Here is a 24,497-nt window from a genome sequence, read left to right as displayed (position 1 = left end):
AAACATTTTTTTTTTATAAGATTTATAAGGTCTTGTCTGGCCTGGAGAAAAAAGGAGGGCGTCTATCACAGTATCATTTGACAGCAGACAGCATAAGGAACTCACCAGGGATCTTAAAATCTACTTTACCCACTTCCCATAATGTTATGTTACAAAAAAAAAAAAGATAATGACTCAAATACCGTATTTCTTCATGTATGGAGTGAGGATGTTTATTTACTTAAGTCTATTGGGAGGAGGGCTGCCTTTTTTTTATTTTTATAATAATACTAGACATTGGCATTCATTATGAATTCATGGATCATTGATTAACTGCATCTTGAAACAATTGAGGTCAAATGAAGCGCACTACTTTACTGTAACCAGCAGAGGCACTATTTCAACTAGTTTGCGAACCGTGTTTGTCCATGAAAATACAAATACTGGTCTAACTCGCCTATTTGAGGCAATATAGTACTTTAGAAATAAAAACCCACATCATTTTGCCAAATGATGCTCTTTAAGTGATAGTATAGCAAACATGGTATTAAGTGACTGCAATTCCCATGTCAAAAAATATCCCTTTATAAATCAAAATAAGCCATAAACTGGGAAATAAAAAGGCAACAATTAGAGAAGTCAAGCTTCTTCACGGAGATACGCAATGGATTAAACACACACGCGCATACGCACTTGCACTGATCGAAAAAGCAAAGAGCTAATTAAAATCCCATTTCATGTCGGAAGTCACATCTTTACGCATCTTGGCTATGCGTTGACGCGAGTTTAGATAAATGGCGGCCATGCGTGACCGCCGCTTAATGCTAAGCGCTCGTTTTGTCTGCAGCAGCTGTTGGCTGATCCACCTCCAGGCCTGCCGCTGTCTAACTGATGGATCATTTTGCTCTTAATTTGACCTCCTAAGGCTGCTAATGCCCGGGCTGTGTACGAGCTCTCGCGGCGCCATTATATCCTCTGAGGAGAAAATGCAGCTGCTGGTTGCAAGGCAACAACTCATGTAGTTGACTCTTTATACATGCTGCCATCTAAGTATGCAGGAGCGCACCTTAAGAGACTCCATAATTGGACCCAATCAACACTTTATGGGTTTTCTCAATGTAAACTTCCTCACAAGTCAATGCTTTTTGTTTCCTTTTATTCTTGTCATCAGCAAATGAGCACAAATGATCTAATCTCACTGTCAGGCTTGGTTCAATAAAAGCAGGTGCACAAGACTCTTCTTAGCAAAGTCAAACACTAGCGTGTCGGATTAGCGATTTGATTTGGAGGCGTCTATATTGCTACAAACGACAGAAAGGACAAATGCATCCGCCGACCATGAGAGAAATGTGAACTCCATCAAGGCAGTTATAATTGATGGTGCATAGTCTACGCTTCCCCTCCCTCCCACCCCCCATCTGATCAATATTACCATCATCCTCATTATGCAGCCCCGGGAACTGATGGCTCCTATTAAGAGAGAGAGATATGCTGGCACCCGCAGGCGAGGCGACAGGGGAGGACGTTCTCCCCGCTGCGAGCAGCTGGAGAGGCTTGGCAGCGGGAGAGGGCGCGACCCGTGCAGACGTTGCCTTGGCCGACGGTGGCGATGATGTTTACAACCATTGTCAGCCTCATTTGTATATTTTATGAAGCCGTTACAGACGCTGTGCAATTTTACTGCGCTGCACGTGAGGCTCAACCGCATGGCACTTTTAGCACTCTGCTTTAACGTCAGATTATTTGGAATATAATGACTTTAATGATGCAATGGAAGGAAGGAAGAGAGGAAGGAAGAGAGAAAAAAAGAGAGAAAGGAAGGGAGGTAGGGATGAAGGAAGGAAGGAAGGCAGGAAGGCAGGAAGGAAGGCAGGAAGGAAGGAAGGCAGGAAGGAAGGAAGGAAGGAAGGAAGGAAGGAAGGAAGGAAGGAAGGAAGGAAGGAAGGAAGGAAGGAAGGAAGGAAGGAAGGAAGGAAGGAAGTTAAATATGAAGGAAGGACAATATGAAGGAAGATAAAAAAGCACTGAGGAAGTCAAAGAGTAGCCACCATTCTGTTTTTCTTTTTTTTGTTGAACATTTTGGTGGTGCATGGGCGATTGATTATTTTTTTGGGGGGGGTGCTTGGAGTAAAATGTTAGAGAACTACTACTTTAGTTGGTTTTCCAGACAAGTATTTACACAGCAGCTTGAAAATTTCAGATTCGCATCTGCAAAATGTTTTCCTCAATCTGGCAGCTCATTTGTGATTTTCATGATTCTATGAAATGAACGATGAAGATGAACATGTGCCCGTAACAATATCCAACCCACATAGTATACACCACTAAAATAGTATAGCTTTTTTTTTTTTCTATTTTTCATTTTCTTTTTAATATTCCCAAACCCATTAGTTACAAAAAACATTCCTCTTTTTTTTTCTCTTTCTTTCAACCTGAAGCGAGTTTACTCCTTAAATATCATTAGTAGTACTGTAGTCTCATGAATTCATAATAAGCGTTACTGTTTCAGAACAATACAAATGTGTTTGGTCCTTTGGTCCCTTTTCGGGGTGAAAGATTCTCAGTTGTACTGTCGCTAACGGAAACCTCAGTGAGCTCCTCCGGGGCTGGTGGCGCTGCGCTTGCTGCGAGACGACACGAGAAAAAGAGGGAGAAGAAAAGAAAGACGGCCTTTCCGCCTCCCGTCTTGGCCTTTTGTGAACCCTCATTTGTCCAAGGAGCAGTAAAAGCCACAAGCGCATCTCTCATTTATATATATGTGTATAGAATATGTATATAGAAATCTATTTGTCGTTGCTGCTTTTTCCTGTCTGTTAGTTTGTTGCTTCGTTAACAATTCAAGTCTCAACAAGAAAAAAAAGTTCTGTTGATCGAGTCTTTTTTTTTTTTTTTTGATTCGTTTGTTTTTTTCTTGCTTTCCTTTCTCGCAGTGTGCCATCTGTTAGCGTCCCCCGACGACGCGCCTCCTCGTCTCGTTTGGACGCAACTTACGTCTTTATAAGTAAATGCTGATATGTCTCCCCCATCCCCGAAAAAAATCCTTCCGTGTTCATTATTTCTTTTTTTTTTTTTTTAAGAACATCTGTTGCTTTCCGAGGAGAAAAAAAAGAAGAGATAAGCCCCTCCAAAATATCTTCACGTGTCATCTAATACCTGAAAAACAGAGCAGAGTTTTCAGATCGGATGGCTCGTCAATGTCTTCAGCTTTGAAGGCTTTAATATGCTCTTATTAAATCAGCCGAATGGTCTGCAGAGGGCTAACCCGAGCTGGCATAGCAATTGATCTTTGTCAATCTTGACGCTGGCAGAATGTCCAATAATTAATATGCCGGCTGGCTGGCTGCTGTGCACGCAAAAAAAAAAGAAAGAAAGGGGGATCTGCACCTAAACACTCGCAGGCCACAATATTAGGTACGCCTGCACAATCGTTTGGACAGCATCATCAAATATATCTATTGGATTTGACAAGTCTACACATTTTTTGTGTTTTGTGATAAACTGTTAAAAAAAAATCAATTGTTTCAAAACAGGATTATTACCCATGTTTTTTTATAAAAATATTGGAACACAGCCACATCCTAATCATGAGGGTGTGCACACTTGTGCAACCATGTTTAGTTTAATGAAAAAAAGATAAATGAAAAAGGGAAACAATTTCAACAGATTTTTAGTTGAGTTTTACAGTACTTTTTTTTTTATATGAATTACATTTGTGATTTCTTTTACATCTATTGTATCTGTGAAGGTGTGCCTAATAAAACGTCCGGTGAGCGTATCAACGTACCTGTGCTGCTGCTGTTGCTGCTGCGGTGAATACTAAAGGTAGGCTGTGTCAGTAAGGGCGACTGGCATCCTTCGGTCTCTTTAGCTGGACTTTCAACCTCTTCATGCCAATCTGAAAGCCGTTCATGGCCTGGATAGCTGCCTGGGCGCTGGCGGGGTTGTCGAAGCTCACAAAGCCTATAAAAAATCAAGAATAATATGGTTGAATAGAAGGATCACCATATTTTTTTTTCTATTTTCAATAGACATGACATGGCGCTGCATAAGCCCCTCCCCTCCTTCACATCACCTGCACGAAACATCCTGTTTCCATCACGTGTGAAAATAAAGCCTCATAAATAAATAGTCAGTGACCAGAAACTGCAGCCGAGTGTGTCTCCCGCTTGATGTGCTCCCCTGCGTCTTGGCTGTCATTAGGAATACTCGGTGACCCGTAAAAAAAACAGCAGGAGATTCTCCTCGCCCCCTCCCACCCCGGTCACCTGGGAAACGTGTCCGCTCGGCCAACTTGTCTTTTGCTCGGCACGTTACGGCGAAGGAAGGGTGGCGAGGAGGCAACCAATTCTGTTTCCACACAAAACAACTCGAAGTTGCCAAATCGACGGGTGGCCTCATTCTTTCACACACAACGCCGTGTAAAAGTGACTCCTGTCTTTTTGCTCGCCATCAATCCACCTCCATTCCCGTCCTTTCCAGATTAATTACATTGCTGTTCCCGTTCCTTCCCCGGGCGTAACATTATGTTGTAAATGCATAGTGTATACGTCAATACTGCAAATAGGTCTTCTTTCATGAATTTATATGTTATTAAGTCCCCCTGGGGAGGCGGGATTGCCGATCAATTCCAGGCCTGGAGTGAAAACAAATGCTGATCTATAATTGTCCTTTGCCCTCTTTATTCCCCCTCCCCATCTCACACACACACACACACATGCACAGAAGCCAGCGTGACGCCTTCAAGTTTGTATAAGCCGCAGGGCAGGTTGCTCCGTGTAGGCTGACAGAGCTAAATGAGGTGGAGGCGGTGTGTGGCGTTCCGTTGCGTTGGGAGGGGAACGTGAATCAGCCTCAGTTGTGAGAGTATTGACAGATATTGGGGTGAACCAACGGTGATGCTGATGCAGCACCAGCAGGGTGTTGGGGTCACGCTGCCTCATGGAAACATGGATATGGATCCTGATCGATGATATCTTGGCTGGCTACACTGTATACATAAAGTCCGCTATAAATGAAATCATTATTGTCATTCAGCTCGGATAAAGTTAACTCATTCGCTGTTTTGAATATTTATATTTGTCAACCGGAATCCAACGGTTAACGCCCAGCGACGTATATATTCGTCAATTCTTTTCATAGTCTCGATCAGACAATCAATAATTAAAGTGTCATTCTTTAATTAGGTTTCGTTTTTGTCTATATTCTGCCTCTCTGCTGACACCTACAGGACCGTTGAGGGAGTTCGCAAATCTGGGTAGTCGACGAATCAAATAAAAAAAATGGAGCTTGCGTCAGGGAAAATGTGATTAATCGCAACGCCGTTAAAATAACGAATTAATTAGATATTTTTTTTATTGAGTTTGAAATTCAACAGGGATTCGGGTTGCTTTTGTTGTAAAGGCTGCTGATCTGATGAACTGATCATCTCGGAGCCAAAAGCGAACGAGTGAGTGAGCTGCTGAAGAACTCACCAAAACACTTGCTCTGATTGGTCGCCCGGTCCATGAAGACCTTAGATGAGATGACGGTGCCGAAGGGCAGAAACATCTGCATGAGTTCATTGTCTCCAAACTCCTGTGGCAGGTGGTAGATGAACAGGTTGCAGCCCTCCGGACCTGGAGAAAGACACCAAACTGACTGCTGAGAACATTAACATGAGTCGTGTTTCTGGGCTGAGACAAACGAGAAATGTTACTTCTGTTCAGAGGGATTGGACAACTAGAAAAGCGCAGCGTCGGCATAACGCTGATTAGCAAAGAGGGAATTAGTTGAAAAAGATATTGCGAACGGCAGCATCTCACATAAAAGCTGAGCAATTATGGCATTTGACCAGACATAGCTCAGGTATTGCGGATCAAAATCAATAGCGTTCCCGCTCCGACGCCCATCAATAACCCCATCGAGTTTAAACGTTGCTAAGACAAAGATTTTATCATTGACCTCGGCTATCTATAATTTGTGTCGAATTGCTTCCAAAATCGTTACGATTTCTTCAACGACACAAAAAAATGCCAGGATGTCTGGATAAGATTGTAAATAATTCTGTCCACTGCTGATTTGAAAAGATAGCTGGAAGCATTTGGCAATTGACCAAAGCCACATTGATGATTCCAAATCAATAGTCATCTTGCGTTGGCATAGCTCAAAAAGTTTGAAAAGCAGATCAGATAGAAACACAAATGTACTGTATTCTGTATTGTGAATTTAAAACAAACAAACAAACAAGTCTGTTTAGCCTCATGCTAGCAAACAACGCAAAACGCCATGGACGTCAAGCTAGCGTTGGTGTCGCTGCGTTGTAGCAATAGATATTCGACACAAACAGAGCCACACGCATGTCGACCGATAATACTCACAAGCATATATTATTTATCATCTGTGAAGAGCGACTAATTCTATTTTAGAGAAGCTGTGCTCATAACCATGTATTATTCTGTTCCCAGCTGGCTTGGGCACAAAAAAATGCATAATAATATCTGGTAAATGTAGGTTTCAGTATTCCATAGGATTTAAAAGCAATAAGATTGTTGCAATTGGGAATTTAGCTGAAAAAATAAAATAAAAAGTTAACATGTTCACATTTGTCAATCTTGTGTCAAATGTAAGGGTGGAGGATTAAAAGTAAATTGTTTCTAATAGGTTATGCAACGTATTGCAGAGACACATTAAAATCAATAGTATTCTCACGTTGACATAGCAAAAACATCCATAATTTAAGGGGGGGGGGTTGCCAAGCGATTGTAATGATTTGATTTCTGGCCTGAGGTACATTGGCTATCTTGTGTCATAGAAAATCAATCAAGTTTCTTTTTTGGACAAAATAACAATCCAATAACATTTTGCAAACCTGGCGACAATTACTATCTGTACAGAATTTAGTGACTATATTACCGCATAAAAAAAAAAAAAATGCAGAAAATAGCTGTGCACTCTCTAGACACGTTACGATATGTTCTTTCTAACCACACAATCTTGGAAGGTGTTTCATCACCCTCATCTTTTTCGATGTACTGTACCCATTTCCCGAGATGAGCTGTGAACGGTGAACTGCAAGTGGCCACTTTATTTATCTATTACACACCGAAAAGAATGAGAGGGTAATATTCCTCTCTCGTAATATGTGCGAATGAGACGCGTGCAGTACCCGAGCAATATTGCTCTCTCGTGCTCGTCCCGGTTTATAAATCGAGTGGAGAAGTGTAAAAAGTAATAATGTTTTCTCACCCTCACCTTCTCTCTGCTGCTGTTGCTGCTGCTGGATGACCTGGGGCGCCTGGGGCAGCGTCTGGCCAATGGGAGTCAGCGTGGTGGCCGGGTAGATTGCTACGAGAGGGGAGGGGGCGTGAAAATGTGGATGCGGTCCAGAACACAAGCTTAACGTGAGCATGATGCAACCCGATGATATCGGATGGTATCGTCTCAGTATGCATCGGAGGCGGGCAGCCGTGTAGCGTGGGTTGCACTTTAATGACTTTTTGTTTTCTCTCAGTTATTACTGAAATAACCTCTCTAGTTTAATCTGCAAAAAAAAAAATATCCCTACATGTTTTAGTTGTTATGCCTAGTAGTTTTTAAATTACAAATTTAAATTATAGGTGCACAGCGTTGCAACACGAAATAAAAAATGCACACGAATTTGAAGTACCGTATTTTCCGCACTATAAGGCGCACTGGATTATGAATGGCCCATTCTAAAACTTTGTCCATATATAAGATATATACATTTGGCCCGCGGGCCGGACTTTGGACACGCCTGCTGTAGTGGCTCAATATCGGTCCATATATAAGGCGCACTTTGAGAAAATTGGAGGTTTTTAGGTGCGCCTTATAGTGCGGAAAATACGGTAATTAAAAAAAAATAATAAAAATAATATATTTCATTCACCTGTGTATTGCTGTACTCCGGTGAAGGCTTGCTGCAGGGTGTCGGCGGCAGTGGGACTCTGGGTGGAGTAAGGCGGCAGGCCGTTGGTGTAGACCGTCTCCACGGCGGGGTGTCCGTTGGGCTGATGAGGGATGCCGGTGAATCCGTTGACGATGGGCGTGACGATGCTGGGCACGGCGGAGGTGGTGATGTTGGCTGGTGGAGAACTTAGACCTGGGAGGAACAATAGAATCAGAGCAATTACAATCAATCTACAAACACATATGTGACATTCCAAATGTGCAATGACAGTTTTATTAGTAGATAACACTTCTGACACAAATATAGACACACACAAATACACACAGAGTGTAGAAAGGCTTGCACAGGCATGCACATTCCCCGGCTAATGCAAGGACACGGGTACGCCTGTCGCATATCCGCTATTTGTCATGACACATCAGGCAAGATCGCCGAGGAAGTGATCCTGTGAAAAATGAGGCTGTCCGCCGTGTTTGCGTGAGCCCCCGTTGCTCGACATGATGAAACTACCACGCAACATCCGAGGGGGGGGAAAAAACTGAAATTTGATGGAAACGATTAGAGGGTGCCCGGGGAAGCAGGTTGCAAAAACAAAAAAAGATGTGGCTTCACTCAGTAGGGGGAAGAAAAAAAAAAAGAAAGACACAAAACAACAGTTGGCAGTTTGACAAACGCGGCGGTCATAACATATATGGCGCACGCCTGAGAGGCAGGACGGTTCATGAGCGGAATCGAAATTGGTTGCTCGCCGCCCCTCCCCTCTCATGCAATGCATTTTAAAAGGGCCCTCCTCTAGAAAGTGTTTCCAATTATCCTGGCAATGCCAAAGTACCCATTTTGAGCAGAATCTCACAGCGTGATGGCCTCTCTAAAAAAAAAAAAAAGGGTCGCCTCCGTGGCGACGCATCCGCGCTCGCTGAAGTACAGCTCCCCTGAGAACCACCTCTCAATCTGGAAACCTTAACCCTGATTGGATGCGAAGGAGGAGGCTTGGGAGTCACAGGAACCCTACAGCACGTCGTGTTCCCGACCTGGAGAGCTGGAGGACCTCATATGAGTGGTGGTCCTCATAGGGTAAACAATCTCATTTGGAGGTTTATGCAAATGAGATGGTAAATATGCTGTATGTCGCCACCGCTGTGCGACAGCATCTACATATCCTTATGGAATTGCTTTTCTTTGCTTACAACCGAGATCTATTTGCATAAATCTCAGCGCAAAGAACCATGAAGTCAAAATATGCACCACATACATGACCACGGGGGGTCCTCTATTTACAATGGAGTTCTGCGGCTACGGTGGCAGCTTAACCTGAATTTTGGAATGCGGTGAAGTTGCAAACTTCAAAACAAACGGATTCAACTAGTTCATAGCGTACAATGGGAAAATATAAAAAATCGAGAACCCCCAGTAGTAGAAAAAAAAACAAAAGGTACATTTCGAATTTATAATTAGGTTTTTTGGGGGGCAACTGCTTGACGGAATAAAATCAAGTAAATTCAACCAAAAAAAAAAAAATCAACATTTTAGAGGCTCCACATAAAGACAGTGATGTCATCAACTGGCTTTGCAGCTATAAGCCGACATTTGTTTTTATACTTCATTCATGTGCTTTATCCCTATTTAAATAAATAAATAAACAAATAAATAAATAAATCCCAAATAAATAAATCCAAAATAAATCCAAAATATACCCTAAATATACCCTAAATAAATAAATAAATAAATAAATAAATAAATAAATAAATAAATAAATAAATAAATAAATAAATAAATAAATAAATAAATAAATAAATAAATAAATAAATAATATAGAGAGTTGCATGGACATCAGAGGTCCTACAACTCTGTTGACCATGGAAATAGTTTCCATCCATTGAGAGCCGTTGTGTCTTTTCCGCTTTTTTTTTTTCCTTTCCCTCTTAAACCTCCTTCCAATTGCTTGCTTCCTATGGGACTGTGATGAATTAGTCTTCAGCTTCTGTCCGTTCTTCCGCCAAGACCCCCAGGGGACCGCCGCTCCGGTACTAAGCCGCTGACGGCTACTCTGCCGCGAGAAGGCCACACGCGCGCGCCAACCCTCGCACCTCGTAATGCAGACCCTCCATCATCAGGTAAATTCCGTTTTCTGCTTAGCACCTCCTGTTATGCTGCGCTGGCGCTAACGTACTTGCAGGTGGTCATGTGGACCCTTTGAGGTGCAATTACATAAGTACCGGGGCGTGACACGTGGCTACAAAGGGAATCTATGACAAACAGGGGATGTTCTGCTGGCTAAAAACATCCAGACTGAAGGCCTGCCTTGCTCCAAGCAGGTCAGGAGAAGATTACACAAGCTTTTATCTCCAGTAATGGACTTTGGACTGGACTCCCTTAAAAGAGCATCAAACAGCTACAGCTCACGGTTCAAAGTGATCCGAACGTATTACTCAAGTCCTAAAGATCTTCCACTACTTAAAACTGAAGCTTTTGATCTTTTAGACCATTTCTATAATTAATTTTTCCAAAATAATGATTAGTTCAGTTATTATAGTAAACTACTTTTTATTTCTCCACTTTGCATTTAATTTTTTTTTTTTTTTAAAGTCTTAAATTCCTTTGCTTTAAAAATTTGCCTTTTAAAGTTGTTTTGTAACTACGTGAAGCACATTGAGATATCTCAAATGTGAATAAAGGAAAGAAAACATTTCAATCTTACTTCAAAGTTAGCCTTCATCGCTACATCGCAAATACGCAGTTCGTTTTATCTAAGCAAATTTACATTCTCGCAAGATGGTGGTGGAGGGGAACTCTTGATCCGTTCTTTGCCGTTGATTGCCTGGCAAAAAGGAGCCTGGGCGTGCAACACAAGTATTTATTATGCTAATTATACATTCAAAGTCTGAGAGTCATTACAGCTACGACGAGGACTGTCTGCCGCTGGAGCAAGTAATAAGCACTCAAAACAGATGCTTTCATCTAACTGATTTAAATTGTGATGCATGATTTTTTTTTAGCAAAGGGAAAATGACTAGAAATGAATAATAAAGTATCTTTCTTAGACAAGCTGACACACCAAGAAAACTATTTGGATTTGAATACTGATAGCTACGAGCACATTGAGTTATGATGATATGCAAATCTGGGAAAAGGGTCGTTTTAGAGGACTTGGATTTTGCCATCCTATTTTCGTACAGGTTCTGTTAAAGGTGTGATGTCATTTCCTGTTACAAGCTTTTACTCTTCATTTGCTGGCTTGCTACTTCTGGTATTCTCCAATACAGAAATATTTGTCATTGGAAAAAACAACAAAAAAAAATTGTCTTGCTGATGTATTCATAGCAAGAACTGGGAGAAATTGGCTAGAACAGACACAGAAAAAAAAAAAACAGACACACATTGACTCTTGCATAATGAGCCACATGCTGCTTCACCAAGAATTCTAAAAACACGAGATTACCTACTTTGCACATGCTAACAAAGCTTCCTTTCACAGCACGAGCTCCTGCTTTGTTTGATTTTTTATTTCTAGCGTCTGACATTATTCTCCAAAAGCATCATCATGCATCATTGTGAGGGTACACGCGCTAATCAGCGCAGCCATCTGGCAAACGGCTCGCGCACCGTCGAGCTTAAATGCGTGGCATCTGTTGATCAAACCCATGCGATATTGTTTTACGAGTAACACCCTTAACCTCCGTGGACTCGCCAATGTACTTTTTTAATTCCACAAAGGTTATACGGATCGTTTCAATCAAAGACCAATGTCACACGCCAAGCTGGGGATCCATTAAATGATGATCTGAGAGCTTTATGCTAATGCGTAGCGCCGTACACAATTTGCAGACGGTCACTCTACCTCGCCACGACTTAATGCATAAATTGTGTCAAAGCAGAAAGCAGAACGGCGCACCCTAAAAAATAAAAAAAGGATTTGGCGCAGGTGTCAACCTCGAGGTCAGATTTGGCCCTCCGCCTCATTTTGTAGCCTGCAAAACTTGCCTATGTTCTTCTGTGAATATTGAAAATTCGAAATACATTTTTTAATAACAAAGCAAAACGGGCACCGAATTATTCTTTTGTCTTGTGACTGTAATCCTCCTGTCTCTCAGTAGTGTCACGCTCCCTCGGCCTACTCCGCGCAGATGGCCTTGCGAGTCATGTTATGCATTTCTCCAATGGAGTCTGAATAAGTCATAGCTGCATGTGCAGTAAATAAAAAAAATATAATGCGCTGGCTCCTGAGGCAGCACGACTCATATTAATGAACGCAGAGGGAAATAAAACATTTCATATTTATGCCGGTCCTTGAAATCTCACACAAAAGCCTGACTTTCTGTGAAGGATTAATGGTACACTATGCTGAATAATAAAAGGTAATCAGTAGGCGGTGGCTGGCGTACACACACGCATGCACATACACGCTCGTCTTGAAGGGAGATAAATGGTGCGGCTTCATGTACATCAGATTCACGCTCACTTTGTCACAATGTCTCCTCATTGCAGTGCAAATATATACTCTGCCATAGTATTAGGTACACATGCATATTCCAATGTCATCCAGTAGAAGAGCTCAATCTACTTGCGGTACGATTTATAACATCATAAGTGAGGGATTTTTTCTTTTTTATTAAAGAATTTTTTTTTTTCTTTTGGAACGGATTAATCGCATTTCAGTTCATTTCAATAGGGGGTAATGATTCGTAAATTAACTCAACTGAATTTATGTCACTTTAACAACAATTAGAGTAAATTATAAGCATCATGGAACAAATTAAACTTGTTTGTCAAGGTACCACTTTAGTGAGTTGTGTGAAAGGCACACAGGAATCAATGTTATACTTCTGTGTCAATTTGGCATGATACACAGTGGAAGGGGCTTGACACTGCCTGAAGTTATACTTATTTTTTAATACAGTGGCCAGAACTTTTGTGCTTTTGCGCAACATAATCTTTTGAAAAATAAACTCAAGGTTTTCTACCCAATTTTTTTTTGTCATTTATTTTTTACACGACTGTTGTTTGTGTCCCGCATGGAATAAATCAGTCTTTTTCTCCAACTCCTCGCTAACTAACTTCAGCAAGGCAATGTTTTTATTTTTATTTTCACTGTGGACCAAGGTTACAATAGCTTTGTATTCTTCATTCAGTTTTGACTTTTGTTTTTTTAATTTAGTTAATTCATTATATATGGTTAATTGGGGTCGTGTTGCATTGATTGCCTCTTGTAAATTCAAATTCACTGACTGTACTGAATTAAATGAGGCACCGCGGCACGCAGCGAACAAAAGACAAAGTGCCTTACTTGCAGGGAATTTCAATTTAAGAGACTGCATAAAAACACAAAATTAGATGAAGCTTGATCCAGGAAGCTGGATGCTTGTGATAACACCTCCAGCTGACATTGCTTGGTTAAAACTTAGCAAAGTCTTACAAATCACTCTGTGCTGCAGTGTTGACAAAGTAGGTGAGCGGAGCACAACAAAGACTTGGATGCTGTATTATTTATTTCTCTTCTTGCTTTTGTTGAGGGAAGAGTTTCCCCCAGCCCTCTCATTCTCCCTCTCAAGAAGAAGAAGCTGAATAAGCAAAAGTGATGCACCAGATGCTAAATAACTCAAACGTTTTTTATACCACACTCAATTTACAATGTCCCTTTGTGTCCTCTATGGAGGAATACTTTTTAGAGGTCTTTGGGCCTTGAGGCAGTCCCCTGCCCCTTCCCTTCAAACTCCAACTTTGAAGCCAGTCACACATAGAAAAGCACTGCCTGCAATGTCCCTCTAATAATAGAATTGCACGTTTTTTTCTTTATAGAAAGCGAGCTATTTAGATAAAAACGCACGTTGTGGATTATTACGAATCGCGTTTTGTGAGCGACAAGGGTAGTTTGTCCTAGTAAGGTTGCCGTATTAATTCCGCTGCGGAGCTACTTCCGTGTACGTTTTTGCTCAGCGCTTCGCTAAAGATTTCTTCTCAAATTAGAACAGCTCGTGCCGCAGCCTCGACTCACTATGCGTCATTACTAATATACCGAACTCAATTTAATCCTCGTATTTGGATGAACTCGTGTCGGTGCACGGTAAAGCTTTGCAGCATAGCTTAGCATAGCTTGCTAGCTACCAACAAGGAGACGCGATCAAGTGCTGATCGTATGGCGATGTGTGCGGTCATAGTAAAAGAAGAGTACGAAGAGGAGCTGTGCCGATTAAAAGAGAACGAGGGACAGCGTCTACGGTCAGACGCTGTTTTTAAAACGCCCCGTGTTGTGTCGCACAGAGCAGGTTGGTTGCTTGCTTTTGCTAAAAAATATTTGTAAACATGTAAAACCCAGGTATCACGTTTGTTTGTGTGTTAATAAGGGCCAGATCAACAAATAAGACCATTCCACATTCTTGTGATGCTATTGGCATCCTAATAAAAATCCCGCTATGCAATCATACATATAAAAACAAGATAATCTGCACTATGTGGTATTGTTGGTGCTGTCACTTGTGGTGCAATGACGCCTCAATTATTTATCATGAAACTGTTCTAAACACTGAACTGCTATACACACTGCAAAAACATGCATCAGCAATAATGCACAATAATATAATATTCTCAAATTTCGTTGTACAATTAATTGGGAAAATGACAATAAAGGATATTCTATTCTTAAATCACTGTCCTTTTCTTTCTTGTCTTGCAGACGTCACCAAAAATGTTCTTCCTGAGCAGCATGGCCCCAAGTGGCCCTCCATTAAAAAGGAAGTAGCGGTGCCCCCCCATATTAAAGAGGAAGAAGATCCTGGGCACCACTGTGGGTTATCACGTACGCGCAGCCGACCAGATTGTGACGTATCGTCACACTCTTCTGACAGTGACGATGAGCACTCTAAAGGTGATGGATGTGACATGTCACATTGACAACAAACACTGGAAATGTTCCAAGTGTGAGAACACTATGGCACTAATGATGTCTACCGTGACATATGGCGGTGTACCTTTTTGCCTGATGGTAAAAGATTCACTGACAAGGGACATTTGGGAACACAGAGAGGATTTTCCTGGGCAATTTGTGGTAAAAAGATTCTGTGTAAAGTGGTTACAAAAAAAGTATCTGTACTCTGCTCTGCCAAGAAGACATCTTCTGCACTCAAAAAGATACGGTGCTGGGACTTTAATTCACACCGAACGGGAAAGTAGCAGTACAGATGCAGTGTCTGGTGATATAAAAAATAGATTTGCACAGTTAGGCTTATATTAAAAGTGACGAACAAAAGAGAATAAGGTTTTTTTTTGCTATTACAATATTTTATGGATGGAACAGTACTCTAAATTATTTCTGTGCCTTTTGTTTGTGTTTCCAGGTTTCGGGCATCCGTCCAATTACGTCGGAACCACAACCAGCACTGGATGTAGAAATAAAGTACTTTTTTTTTTTTTTAATATTCAAGTTTGGAAAAAAATGCATCTTTTCCGAACAGTGATATTTTTAGATTTTCCAGAAATAAATGTTACTGGGTAATTTAGAAGACAAATGTTGAAATATGTTGGAAGCAAACCACGAATCGATTTATGGAGAATTTTTTTTTTGTAGTAATTATATCTTAATCGATTTTTTTATTACAGGACAGAACTGAACATTCAATTACAATTCCTGAAGGTAGTGACAATGGATTGGTGTATGAATTAGTAAGTGGTTATTAACAAAAATTTGCATCCAGTACTTTTACTAAAATAGTAGCGTGGGTATGAATTAACTGTGATATTTATAAATGAGTAAATGGTTATACTTTTTTCAGAACACTGACGAGCCAGTTTGTCTTTCTCGGGAAATGCCGGATGACAAACAACATCATGAGGAAACAGAATCGTTTTCCGAGCAGCAGAATTCTCTGGAAACGTTAGATGAAGACCAACACGAGGCAGCAGATTCGTTTTCTTACACCGAGGAGGCTTTCGTGTGTCAAATGGTAATTATGGATTACGTTACATACACAGGGGTAATGAAAGCACCATCTAAGGTGCTTCTGATGAACTCCAAATGAAGTTCAGATGTTCTAGGAAACTTCTGACATTTCTTTTTTTTTTTTTTTTACAGCACAAGCAACGATCCGGAGAGAGCTTCCACAGCAGAGAGCTTCCGCAACATCAGAGGGATCTCATCGTTGAGCGGTACCAGTCGGGAGAAGGCTACAAGCGGATTTCCAAGGCACTGAATATATCTTGGAGCACAGTGAAGAGCGTCATCGTTAAGTGGAGAAAAAACGGCACCACAGTCCCGTTACCACGGACCGGACGGCCCTCCAAAATCGACGAAAAGACGAGACGGGAACTGGTCAGGGAGGCCGTCAAGAGGCCGACGGCAACGTTGAAGGAGCTGCAGCAATTTCTAGCCAGTACTGGCTGTTCGGTACACGTGACAACAATCTCCCGGCTTCTTCATATGTCTGGACTATGGGGTAGGGTGGCTAGATAAGGCGGAGAAGCCAGCAAATTGTGAGAAATGTTTTGTTTTGGCGTTGGTTCTTAAGTCTTTTTGTAAAGTAATATATCCATGATGAGTAATATTGTGAATAAATCACTTTCGTTACACCAAGTTATGGTTGGATTGTGTGTTTGTTGCTACTCTGAACATTTAAGGCCCATTTTAAGATTTGCCACAGTTTTATTTTCGCATGCATAGGAAAACCTTATTAGTTTGCGAGCGTGTAACGACAACAAAATTTACTGGTTAACACACAGCACTCTATACATTTCCTTGCCAAAATCTCCCGAAAAGAATTTGCACCATCCGATAAAAATGTTATTCCCAAAAGTTGCTGACCAAGATGGAAATACAAGAACACATACACACACACAAATGGAGATCCAAGGAGAGGGATTAAAACGGAATGCTCACCCAAGGCTTGATGAAACTCACCCGACACCGGGGTCATGGGAGTGGGTGGCAGGCTGTTGATGTTGAGCGCCCCCATCTGGTGGATCTGCGTGGCAGGGAAGGCGGCCACGCTCGGCGTCAGGTAACCGCCGTGGCTCGCTGCCATGATGGCTGCCTGCTGCTGCATGAGCTAAACAAGAGGGACACGGAGGACCGGGTAGGGGGGGTGAGGGTGCCCAGGTGAGAGGAGGACAGATGGTAATAGGCAAAATATCGTACGCGGGGACGGGCGGGTGGGAGGCAAGAAGGAAGTTGTGTATTGAGGTTGATGGATGGAGAGTGGAGGGGAAATAGAAAGTGGAGCAGAGTAGAAGAAAAGGAAGCGGGAAGAAAAGAGAAGAAGCCTGTCAGCCTATGTTTAGTGCATCTGTCTTGGCTGGCAGCAGGAAGCCTGTCACCAGCTGCTTTCGCTCTCATACAAATCAAGACGTTGACATGTGCACATTATCTGTGCGCTCAGGGAACAGGCAAAGTTTGTACAGGAGTTGCAATGTGCTCGCTCTCCTCGCAAACTTCACCACAACATTAAGTCACGATTCCTCGCTCGCCTGTTTGCAGAATTACATTTTTGGGGGTACCCAGCCTTTATCATAAAAGATTTTTAATTCATTGATGATTGGTTTTGCTCTGACCTGAATTCAACTGAACACATTAAAGACAAAAGTGAAGTTTAAAAATAAGCAATTCAAAGCACGCAGGGCAGCAATGCATGCATACAAATAAACACCGAGGACAACATTTTGATGGAAGCCGCGTCGGTTTCATGCTAAGCAGAAATGCAGAGTGAGTGAAGGCCTATTGATTTTCATCTGCGAGCGAGGGGAATGTTGTCCGGCGGCTGGAAATTGACTGCAGTTTTGGTGACACGTCTACTAAATTACTAACATGCTCCGAATTGTGAGTTGCTAGTTATGCCTGCTTAAAAATACACTCTTATTGATCGGCGTCTGGATTCGGGGACATCTCAAGAGGCTGGAGAAACTGCTCGGTGAAAATAGAGGACAGGATTGTGGAAAACAACTGTACATTTTTATATTTTGGGCAACACGTGACAAATTTGCATGGTGGACCCCTACGATGGGGGGGGGGGAAACCAATTATTTTCTCTCAGTGCTGCTGTCAGGTAACGTGAAAGCGACTGTCCCGCTGGCAGAATCCCTGACGCCGGCATCGCATCCATTAGCTGCGTGCCTGCTATCTATTAATGCCTTTTGTCATTTGCATAATTTTATCAAGGTGGCAAAGGGGGATCATCTGTTTCTTTCTCAATAAGATGAATTGAGCCTTTAAAAGCGGGTTACGCTGGAAAAAAAGGCAGCAAGGGAGAGGGGAGGGAAAAAAAAAGCAGGAACAAAAGCAAAGGCTCGGAAACAAAGAGGTGCAAAATGTGACCATCAGATTTTTTTAAAGATGACTGGTACTCACTCCATTATGATGGTCTAATACGCATTAAATGCTGTCAAACTCACAAAGACCATTAAGCTTGTGTAGAATTAACCCAAAAGTATATATGTAATGGAAATTTACCAGATATGGCTTCGACAAAGACTTGCTAAAGCAGCATATGGCAATTTTTTTGGTACTTTCTGTTCTGAGGAACTGTAAGCAGGTGCAAGTAAAACCAAATAAAACAAAATGATCAATATCAGATATCTTGGAAAAACAAAATTGGGGATAAAAGGGAATAAGTTACCAAACTTGTACATTTGATTTGATGCGATCAGCAGCTAGCAAGTGCACAGTTTCTATTTTTAGGGGAGAGGGGAATGTTAACACGTTGGCTAGTTGGTATGCTACGCTAACAGCTAACTATGTAGCTAACGCCGTTGTTAGCGCAACTATTTGTGCTGGGAGAGCTGATTAAATGAACAATTCATAATTTATTGTTGTGCTGCCGTTTAAAAGCAATCATCACTTTCTCATGGGTGATGACAAGAATAATAATTTTGTTGTTTGAACGGCAACAGATGGATACGCAGGTTAATTGTACCTTATGTTATCTCGCTGAGAAAGGATTGAATCATTTTATATCGCTGGTTTAGATAAACAAATGGAGTAACTAGATCATACTTTTCCGACCTGACGTTAAATTGGATTGTTTGTATCATGCCATCGTGATCGTGGTTGATAATCCTTTCATCCAAAATGCCAATGCTATTTTTCTTTGATGGATATAAGAAGAAGGGAACAAAAGGAAGGCGAACAAAGTTGTTCGGCTTCCAGCGCCATTCATTTACTGTCAGGCATCTGCTTTTTATTTTTTGGATTTTTTATTGCAACCTGATGGCAGCGCTCCTCGCGCAGTGCCAGCAGGCAATCACCTCTTTATCACATGGCAATTATCTCGCTACAGCGCCGTTCCGTGACTCGCAGCATCGTCACACGTGAACCCGGCACGCTGCGACCTGGTCGGCAGCGAATGGCGGGGGGGAAGACAAAGGGAGGCAAAGTGGCTGATAAAGGCTGGGGAAACAAGAGGGGCTTGGGGGTCAGTGAGGTGAACTAAAACACTAGATGGGCCCCATTTGTTAGCGCCGTGCTAGCACAGAAATGGTTTTAATAGCGTTTTCTTATTTCTGCTTTTGCGATGGAATGTTTGAGCAATAATTCAATATTATCAATATATTCAATCCAATTTAAGATCCATATGCTATACGGGATAAATGCTAACCCAGGTCTCCCACAGACACACGCTAGTGCGGCTGCATCGTCATTGCTCGCACGTGTTTAAAAAAAAACGACTGCCTCCAACAGGGGGAGATGTTTCCTAATGCCAGTTTACAGTTGCCCCCCCTACCCCCAATCCGCCCACACGCTGTCACTATTAGCAGCCAGTTAAAGCGTCTTCTCTCCTCTCATTTATCTCTCTCAGGCTCTGGCTGAACCACGCTTGGCTTTGAATCGCAAACACACGCACTGTGGAAAAAGGCGAGTCATTCTGCAACACCAAATGTGCAGAAAATGCAAAAGTATGATGAAGGCAAATCATGTTGAGACAACCCAATTACTTAAATAAAAACAAAGTAAACAAAATGTGTTCTTAGGCTGCCAACAAATGCATCCAACTGTTTTTTTTTTGAGATGCATTAAAGTCAAGCTACCACCTTAACAGTTTTTTTTTTTTTTTTGGACGGCAGGTGCTGTGTTATTCCTTCAGTCATTGTCTACCGCATTCTGTTCATTTGTTCCTTCTTCCCTTTCTTATAAGGAATAAACAAAGAGAACAACTCTTGGGAATTCTTCTTGTTTATTGCAGTAATGTAGCAAATATTGCCGGGACATGGCCTAACAATTATAGCTCAGTGCAAACAGCGCAAGGAAAACACGATGAATCTTGCTCACCGCCTTTTCCTGCTGGTGTTTTGTAAAAATCACCTTTTTTTTTTTTCGCAAATGGAATGTCTCCTGTCATAGATTGCCAACGTCGGCGTCCATCACAACATTTCTCATTTTGGTCAGTGTTGCACACCCCTCCCTTTCCATCCCGCGCCGCCTCCTCCTGGTTTGACTAAAATCCAATTTACTGGCTGTCAACTCAACTCTATGATCCCATCCACAGCTGTGGTGGAGAGCTAGCATTTTACTGTACTTTCTGGTTACAGCTATATACACCGGTTGTCCCCACCATACGTGGGCGCCGCAGCCTCATTTTGGCCGAAATGTATGGCGAGGGGGATGAACACGTAGTGTGCCTTTGGAGATAAAAAAAGGCTTTTCACTGTCAGAGAGTTCTCGTCTTCAGGGAGTTAAGTACGCTTTATCGCGCCCGTAAAGACACATCCGTCGTATCACTTCAGCACTTTCGCCCGGCGGCGACGGGGGAATTGCCGTGTGCACGAGCAGTTGCTGCTGCCAAAGGCTAATCATCGCTACATAGACTCCTACGCTATCTGTAGCTAGCTTTCTTTTCTGCCTTTCGACATTAAGAATTGTGCTCGTAGCCAGAGTGGCTATTGCAGAAAGAGTCTTAAAGGGGATATTGATATAAGAAAATACTTTTTAGGGGGACGCATGCAAATATATCAATGGGACCTTGTCGCAAACAGCAAAAAAACGAGTATTTTGTGTGGCGCCCCAGTAGTGAGGGCTCCCTCTAGTGGTACGAAAAAGAAAAGTACATTTTGGAATAGGCTAACTGTGCTGCTGAATTTAATTGTTGGGGATTTTGGGTTTGCATTTTATGAGCAGTTTTAATCAAGAAAAAATATTCATTTTAGAAAAACTCAAAGTGGAATTCTTTCCATGGAAAAACACTTGCTGTAGTGCAAAAACAAATTTTAATTGATTGTCAAATGAAATAAATAAAAAATGTTGGTGTTTTTTGCTAGTTAAAATTCACTACTATCAATTAAATAAAACTATTCTTCTTACTTGACAGGTGTGATGTTTTAAAATGCTTTTTGGGAGGATGATGCAATGTGACTGAAACACGTGTAACTTTATGGAGGTGTGGGAAATGGGCCAAAAAAAGAACCCATTACATGTTTATGCAGATCCGGACTAATAGGTCAGTCCATTTCCCTGAAATGAATAATTCATATTTTTTAATGACCAAAAATTTGACACATGTAAGAGTGGGCTTTACAAACTGGTGCTGGTCCAAATGAGGATCGCTGGCTTATTAAGTAGAAATCTGCAGTCAAATGAATCAAACCAAAACTCAACTTTCTTGCATCATCCTGCTTCCCTGCCACAGTAAATAAAAGTCATGGGCCGAACTGAGCACCTCCCCTCAACCATTTGCATGTTCTCACATTTCTTAGGGCAAAAAAAAAAAAGAGTGCATTTCATGAATGGCAATGAAGGTTTGAGTTTTACTGGGGAGAAGACATGGCCTCGCAATTACTCCGGGACGGTCCATTTGAGCTTTTGCGCCATGCCCCCGCGGTGCCGGTATGAAATGAAACGAGGGCGATGGATAGCTCCCTTAAGACCTCATATATCGTTTACATTTCCTTTATAGCCAAACAAGTTGTGTGCTCGCGCCGCTATAAATAAAAACGCATACGTTGATGTTATTTTTGTGGCGCAGATGAGGCCGGGTTGTGAGACGGAGAGCAGCAATTACAGTAAGTAACGTGGTAATGAAAGGCAAAATGGTAATATAGCCATTACAATGTTATAAAAACAAATTTTAATGCATTTTAACCTTGCTGAGTCATGTCTGTCATTTGTACGCATAAAAAAAGCCGTCGAAACAAAATCATTCCGTTGTGTTTTAGGAGTAATTCACTGCCAGGCATTCTGGTGTGTGCAGCATGTCCACCAGGGGGCAGTGTAATAATTATACAGACAAAAAAAGAGGTTCACAACTATTAGAAGAGGAAATAGCAGGAATATTTTTTGCAGAGGATAAGGAATATATGCCAATGACTATCATTAGATTGTCTTTTTATATGTGCTGCTGCACCGTTTGTGTGGAAATAAACGTTACGAGCAGTAATGAGTTTCGTACGACATTTTGAAAGAGAGAAAATTCCAGCTTTTTAGTACTTTGCCCTATGAACGCAAACTTTGCCACGAGTAGGGATTGTGGGATCACATTGAGAAAGGGACGGCATCAAAGAAGCGTGACTATGCTGTGCGCAAGATGATTCTGGGTGCCCTAGGGGGAGGGGGGGGGGCACTACAGAGGGTGAGGGGAGCGTGTCATGAATTGTGCAGTAGAAGAAGAAGCGGATGCAGCGGTTCTGACGCTTGAGTCACCGAAACAGTCAAAGACTGAAACCGTGCAGAGGTAATTAGAACACAGTTTTTAAAAGTTGAGAAAATAATGCACCTCACACTCCAGCACTTTGTTCTAATCCGCTTCATTAAATGATCATTGGCAAAAACGGCCAAGTTTCAAGTTGGGGGTGACATTAGCATTCCTTCTGAGTTGTCTTTCCGGCCGCCCTGATAAATGAAGCCAAGTATTCCTTTTTCCCTTTTAGTTGGCGTTTGCACTTCAACATTCCTGAGGGAAATGTCAATGTGTGTAGCTGCTAAACGCTCCGATGTGTTCATTCACCAGCCTGACTGATAATGTGCGGCGCGATTTCAGGGATTTGGAGTGGAAAAACTGCTTTATTTTTTATTTTTATCCCTCTCCCATGTGACCCAACTTGGGAATTTGTATGAGGGGAAAAAAAAAAAAAAGGCTTAAACGTGGACAGCCTCATTTGGAAAAAGGCCTCTTCAAGTAATGGACTAAATTAACTAGCCACACATACACAACGTCTAAATAACTCTCCGTTCAACAACACACACGCCAACTGCTTGATGCCACAATGTGTGTGCGTCTTTTCCAACTCACCGCATGTGCGTAAGAGCTGTAGGTGCTGAAGGGAAGGGCGATGGCGGGGTTGAAGATGCCAAACTGGCCGACCATCTGCTGCATGCGTCTGATGGTGCGCTCCTTGTCTGTGTCGGCGAACTTGACCACCAGGCTGGAGGAGGCACCCTGGATGGGGGTAGAGGGGTCAAGGTTAAAGGTCAGATTGGTACATGGTCTTTGTCAGCGCCTAATTTTACACCCAAGTAAAGTGGAATAGAAACAATTTAGCTTCTCGCTGTCTCTACCGTGTTTTGTGGACTACACAGAAAGTCACAGTTTATAAAAAAAAAATATATATATATATAAATATATATATATATACACACAAATATATACCATGTCTTGTGGATTATACAGAAAGTCAGTTTTTTTAAAAAATATATTTTGGCTTGGCTGTGACTTAAACGCTCATTTTAAAACAATAAATGGAAGCGCTATCAGCAAGCAGCTATTGACCCCCCGCTTAAAAGAAAAAGTGCTGCAATTGCTTTCATTGTGTCCATTTTAATCTTCTCCCCGCGGCTGGCCATGTATTATCCGCACTTTGTTGTCGTCGCCATTCGGCAGCGGGAAGATGAGACCCAGCAGGTGCGCTGGGCCACACACCCTTCATTAAGAATCCTCAAATGATTTAGCGCTACAGTTGACCTTTTGTGCGCTCCGCCTCTCCGGTGCGCCTCGTCCCAATTGCGGCCAATCGATGCACATAAAAGGCCGAAATATTACTCTGATCTGACGGTGTGCAAAGGTTGGGTGTCACTCACAATAACACCCCTCCGCCTCTTGTGAAACTGGTGCAAAGTTGTCAACAGCGTCAATCATAGCGATGAATCGGAGTGATGCTCAGCGGTGGTGCCATTTTTTAATTTTTTTTAAAAAAACAAGCATCACTTTATGACATAGCTTGTTTTTGTGGAATAATCGAAATTTCTTTAGTCAATCAGCAACCAGTAGTAACCTCACTAATTTCCCACAAAGTCAACACACTGACAATAATGTTGATGACAACGTAACTTCCCAAAAATAGATAAACAAGTTAGACATTATGACCACTTTCAGCCAACACCAAGGTTAATTTTGACACTCTAGTACATTGGCAGGCTTTATCTGTTGTGGCTGTCCAGCTCTTTAGTGTCTGCGTCATTAACTTTATTCTGAGGTTTAACAGTGGCGGCCGTCGTCAAAGGGCAATACGGAGAAGTTTAGTTGTCATTGGGGGGGGGGGGGGGGGGGAAACATTGCAAGAATATATCGGAAATAAAATTGGGGAACTAGCCACATACATTTCCCTTACAAAATAATCAAATACAATTCCGAGGCTGCTATTTAATATAATATTAGATTTCATTATGTCTGAGGTTTTGCTTAAGGCATGTGAACTTTAAGCAAAA

The 24,497-nt window shown here is 41.9% G+C and overlaps 2 protein-coding genes across 3 annotated transcripts in view; one reads left to right on the top strand and one right to left on the bottom strand.

Moving 5' to 3' along the window:
• Positions 1-1,415: 1,415 nt before the first annotated feature.
• Positions 1,416-24,497, bottom strand: part of celf5a (cugbp, Elav-like family member 5a) — a 140,344-nt gene continuing 117,262 nt past the window's right edge. Inside the window, exons 6-12 of the mRNA XM_061297227.1 lie at positions 23,086-23,232; positions 16,752-16,920; positions 7,865-8,077; positions 7,210-7,302; positions 5,451-5,594; positions 3,764-3,939; positions 1,416-3,132 (exon numbers count right to left, since the gene is read on the bottom strand). Of these exons, the coding sequence (XP_061153211.1) occupies positions 3,812-3,939; positions 5,451-5,594; positions 7,210-7,302; positions 7,865-8,077; positions 16,752-16,920; positions 23,086-23,232 (894 nt within the window). The 3' untranslated portion in view covers positions 1,416-3,132; positions 3,764-3,811. The remainder of the gene's footprint in view (positions 3,133-3,763; positions 3,940-5,450; positions 5,595-7,209; positions 7,303-7,864; positions 8,078-16,751; positions 16,921-23,085; positions 23,233-24,497) is intronic.
• On the top strand, positions 13,774-16,448 carry LOC133166875 (uncharacterized). 2 transcript variants are annotated; one of them, XM_061297225.1, is made up of 6 exons: positions 13,774-14,148; positions 14,556-14,747; positions 15,217-15,275; positions 15,479-15,541; positions 15,652-15,822; positions 15,951-16,448. In XM_061297225.1, the coding sequence occupies exons 1-6, from the start codon at positions 14,019-14,021 to the stop codon at positions 16,326-16,328; spliced, it is 993 nt and encodes a 330-aa protein (XP_061153209.1). In that variant the 5' UTR covers positions 13,774-14,018; the 3' UTR covers positions 16,329-16,448. The 2 variants fall into 2 exon arrangements, with proteins under 2 accessions (XP_061153209.1, XP_061153210.1); XM_061297226.1 differs by lacking the exon at positions 15,479-15,541.

The sequence above is a fragment of the Syngnathus typhle genome, linkage group LG14 (genome assembly GCF_033458585.1).
Source record: "Syngnathus typhle isolate RoL2023-S1 ecotype Sweden linkage group LG14, RoL_Styp_1.0, whole genome shotgun sequence".
In the NCBI taxonomy this organism is placed as follows: Eukaryota; Metazoa; Chordata; class Actinopteri; order Syngnathiformes; family Syngnathidae; genus Syngnathus; species Syngnathus typhle.
The sequence above is the reverse complement of the archived record's forward strand: the minus strand, read 5'-3'. Positions and strand labels throughout refer to the sequence as shown.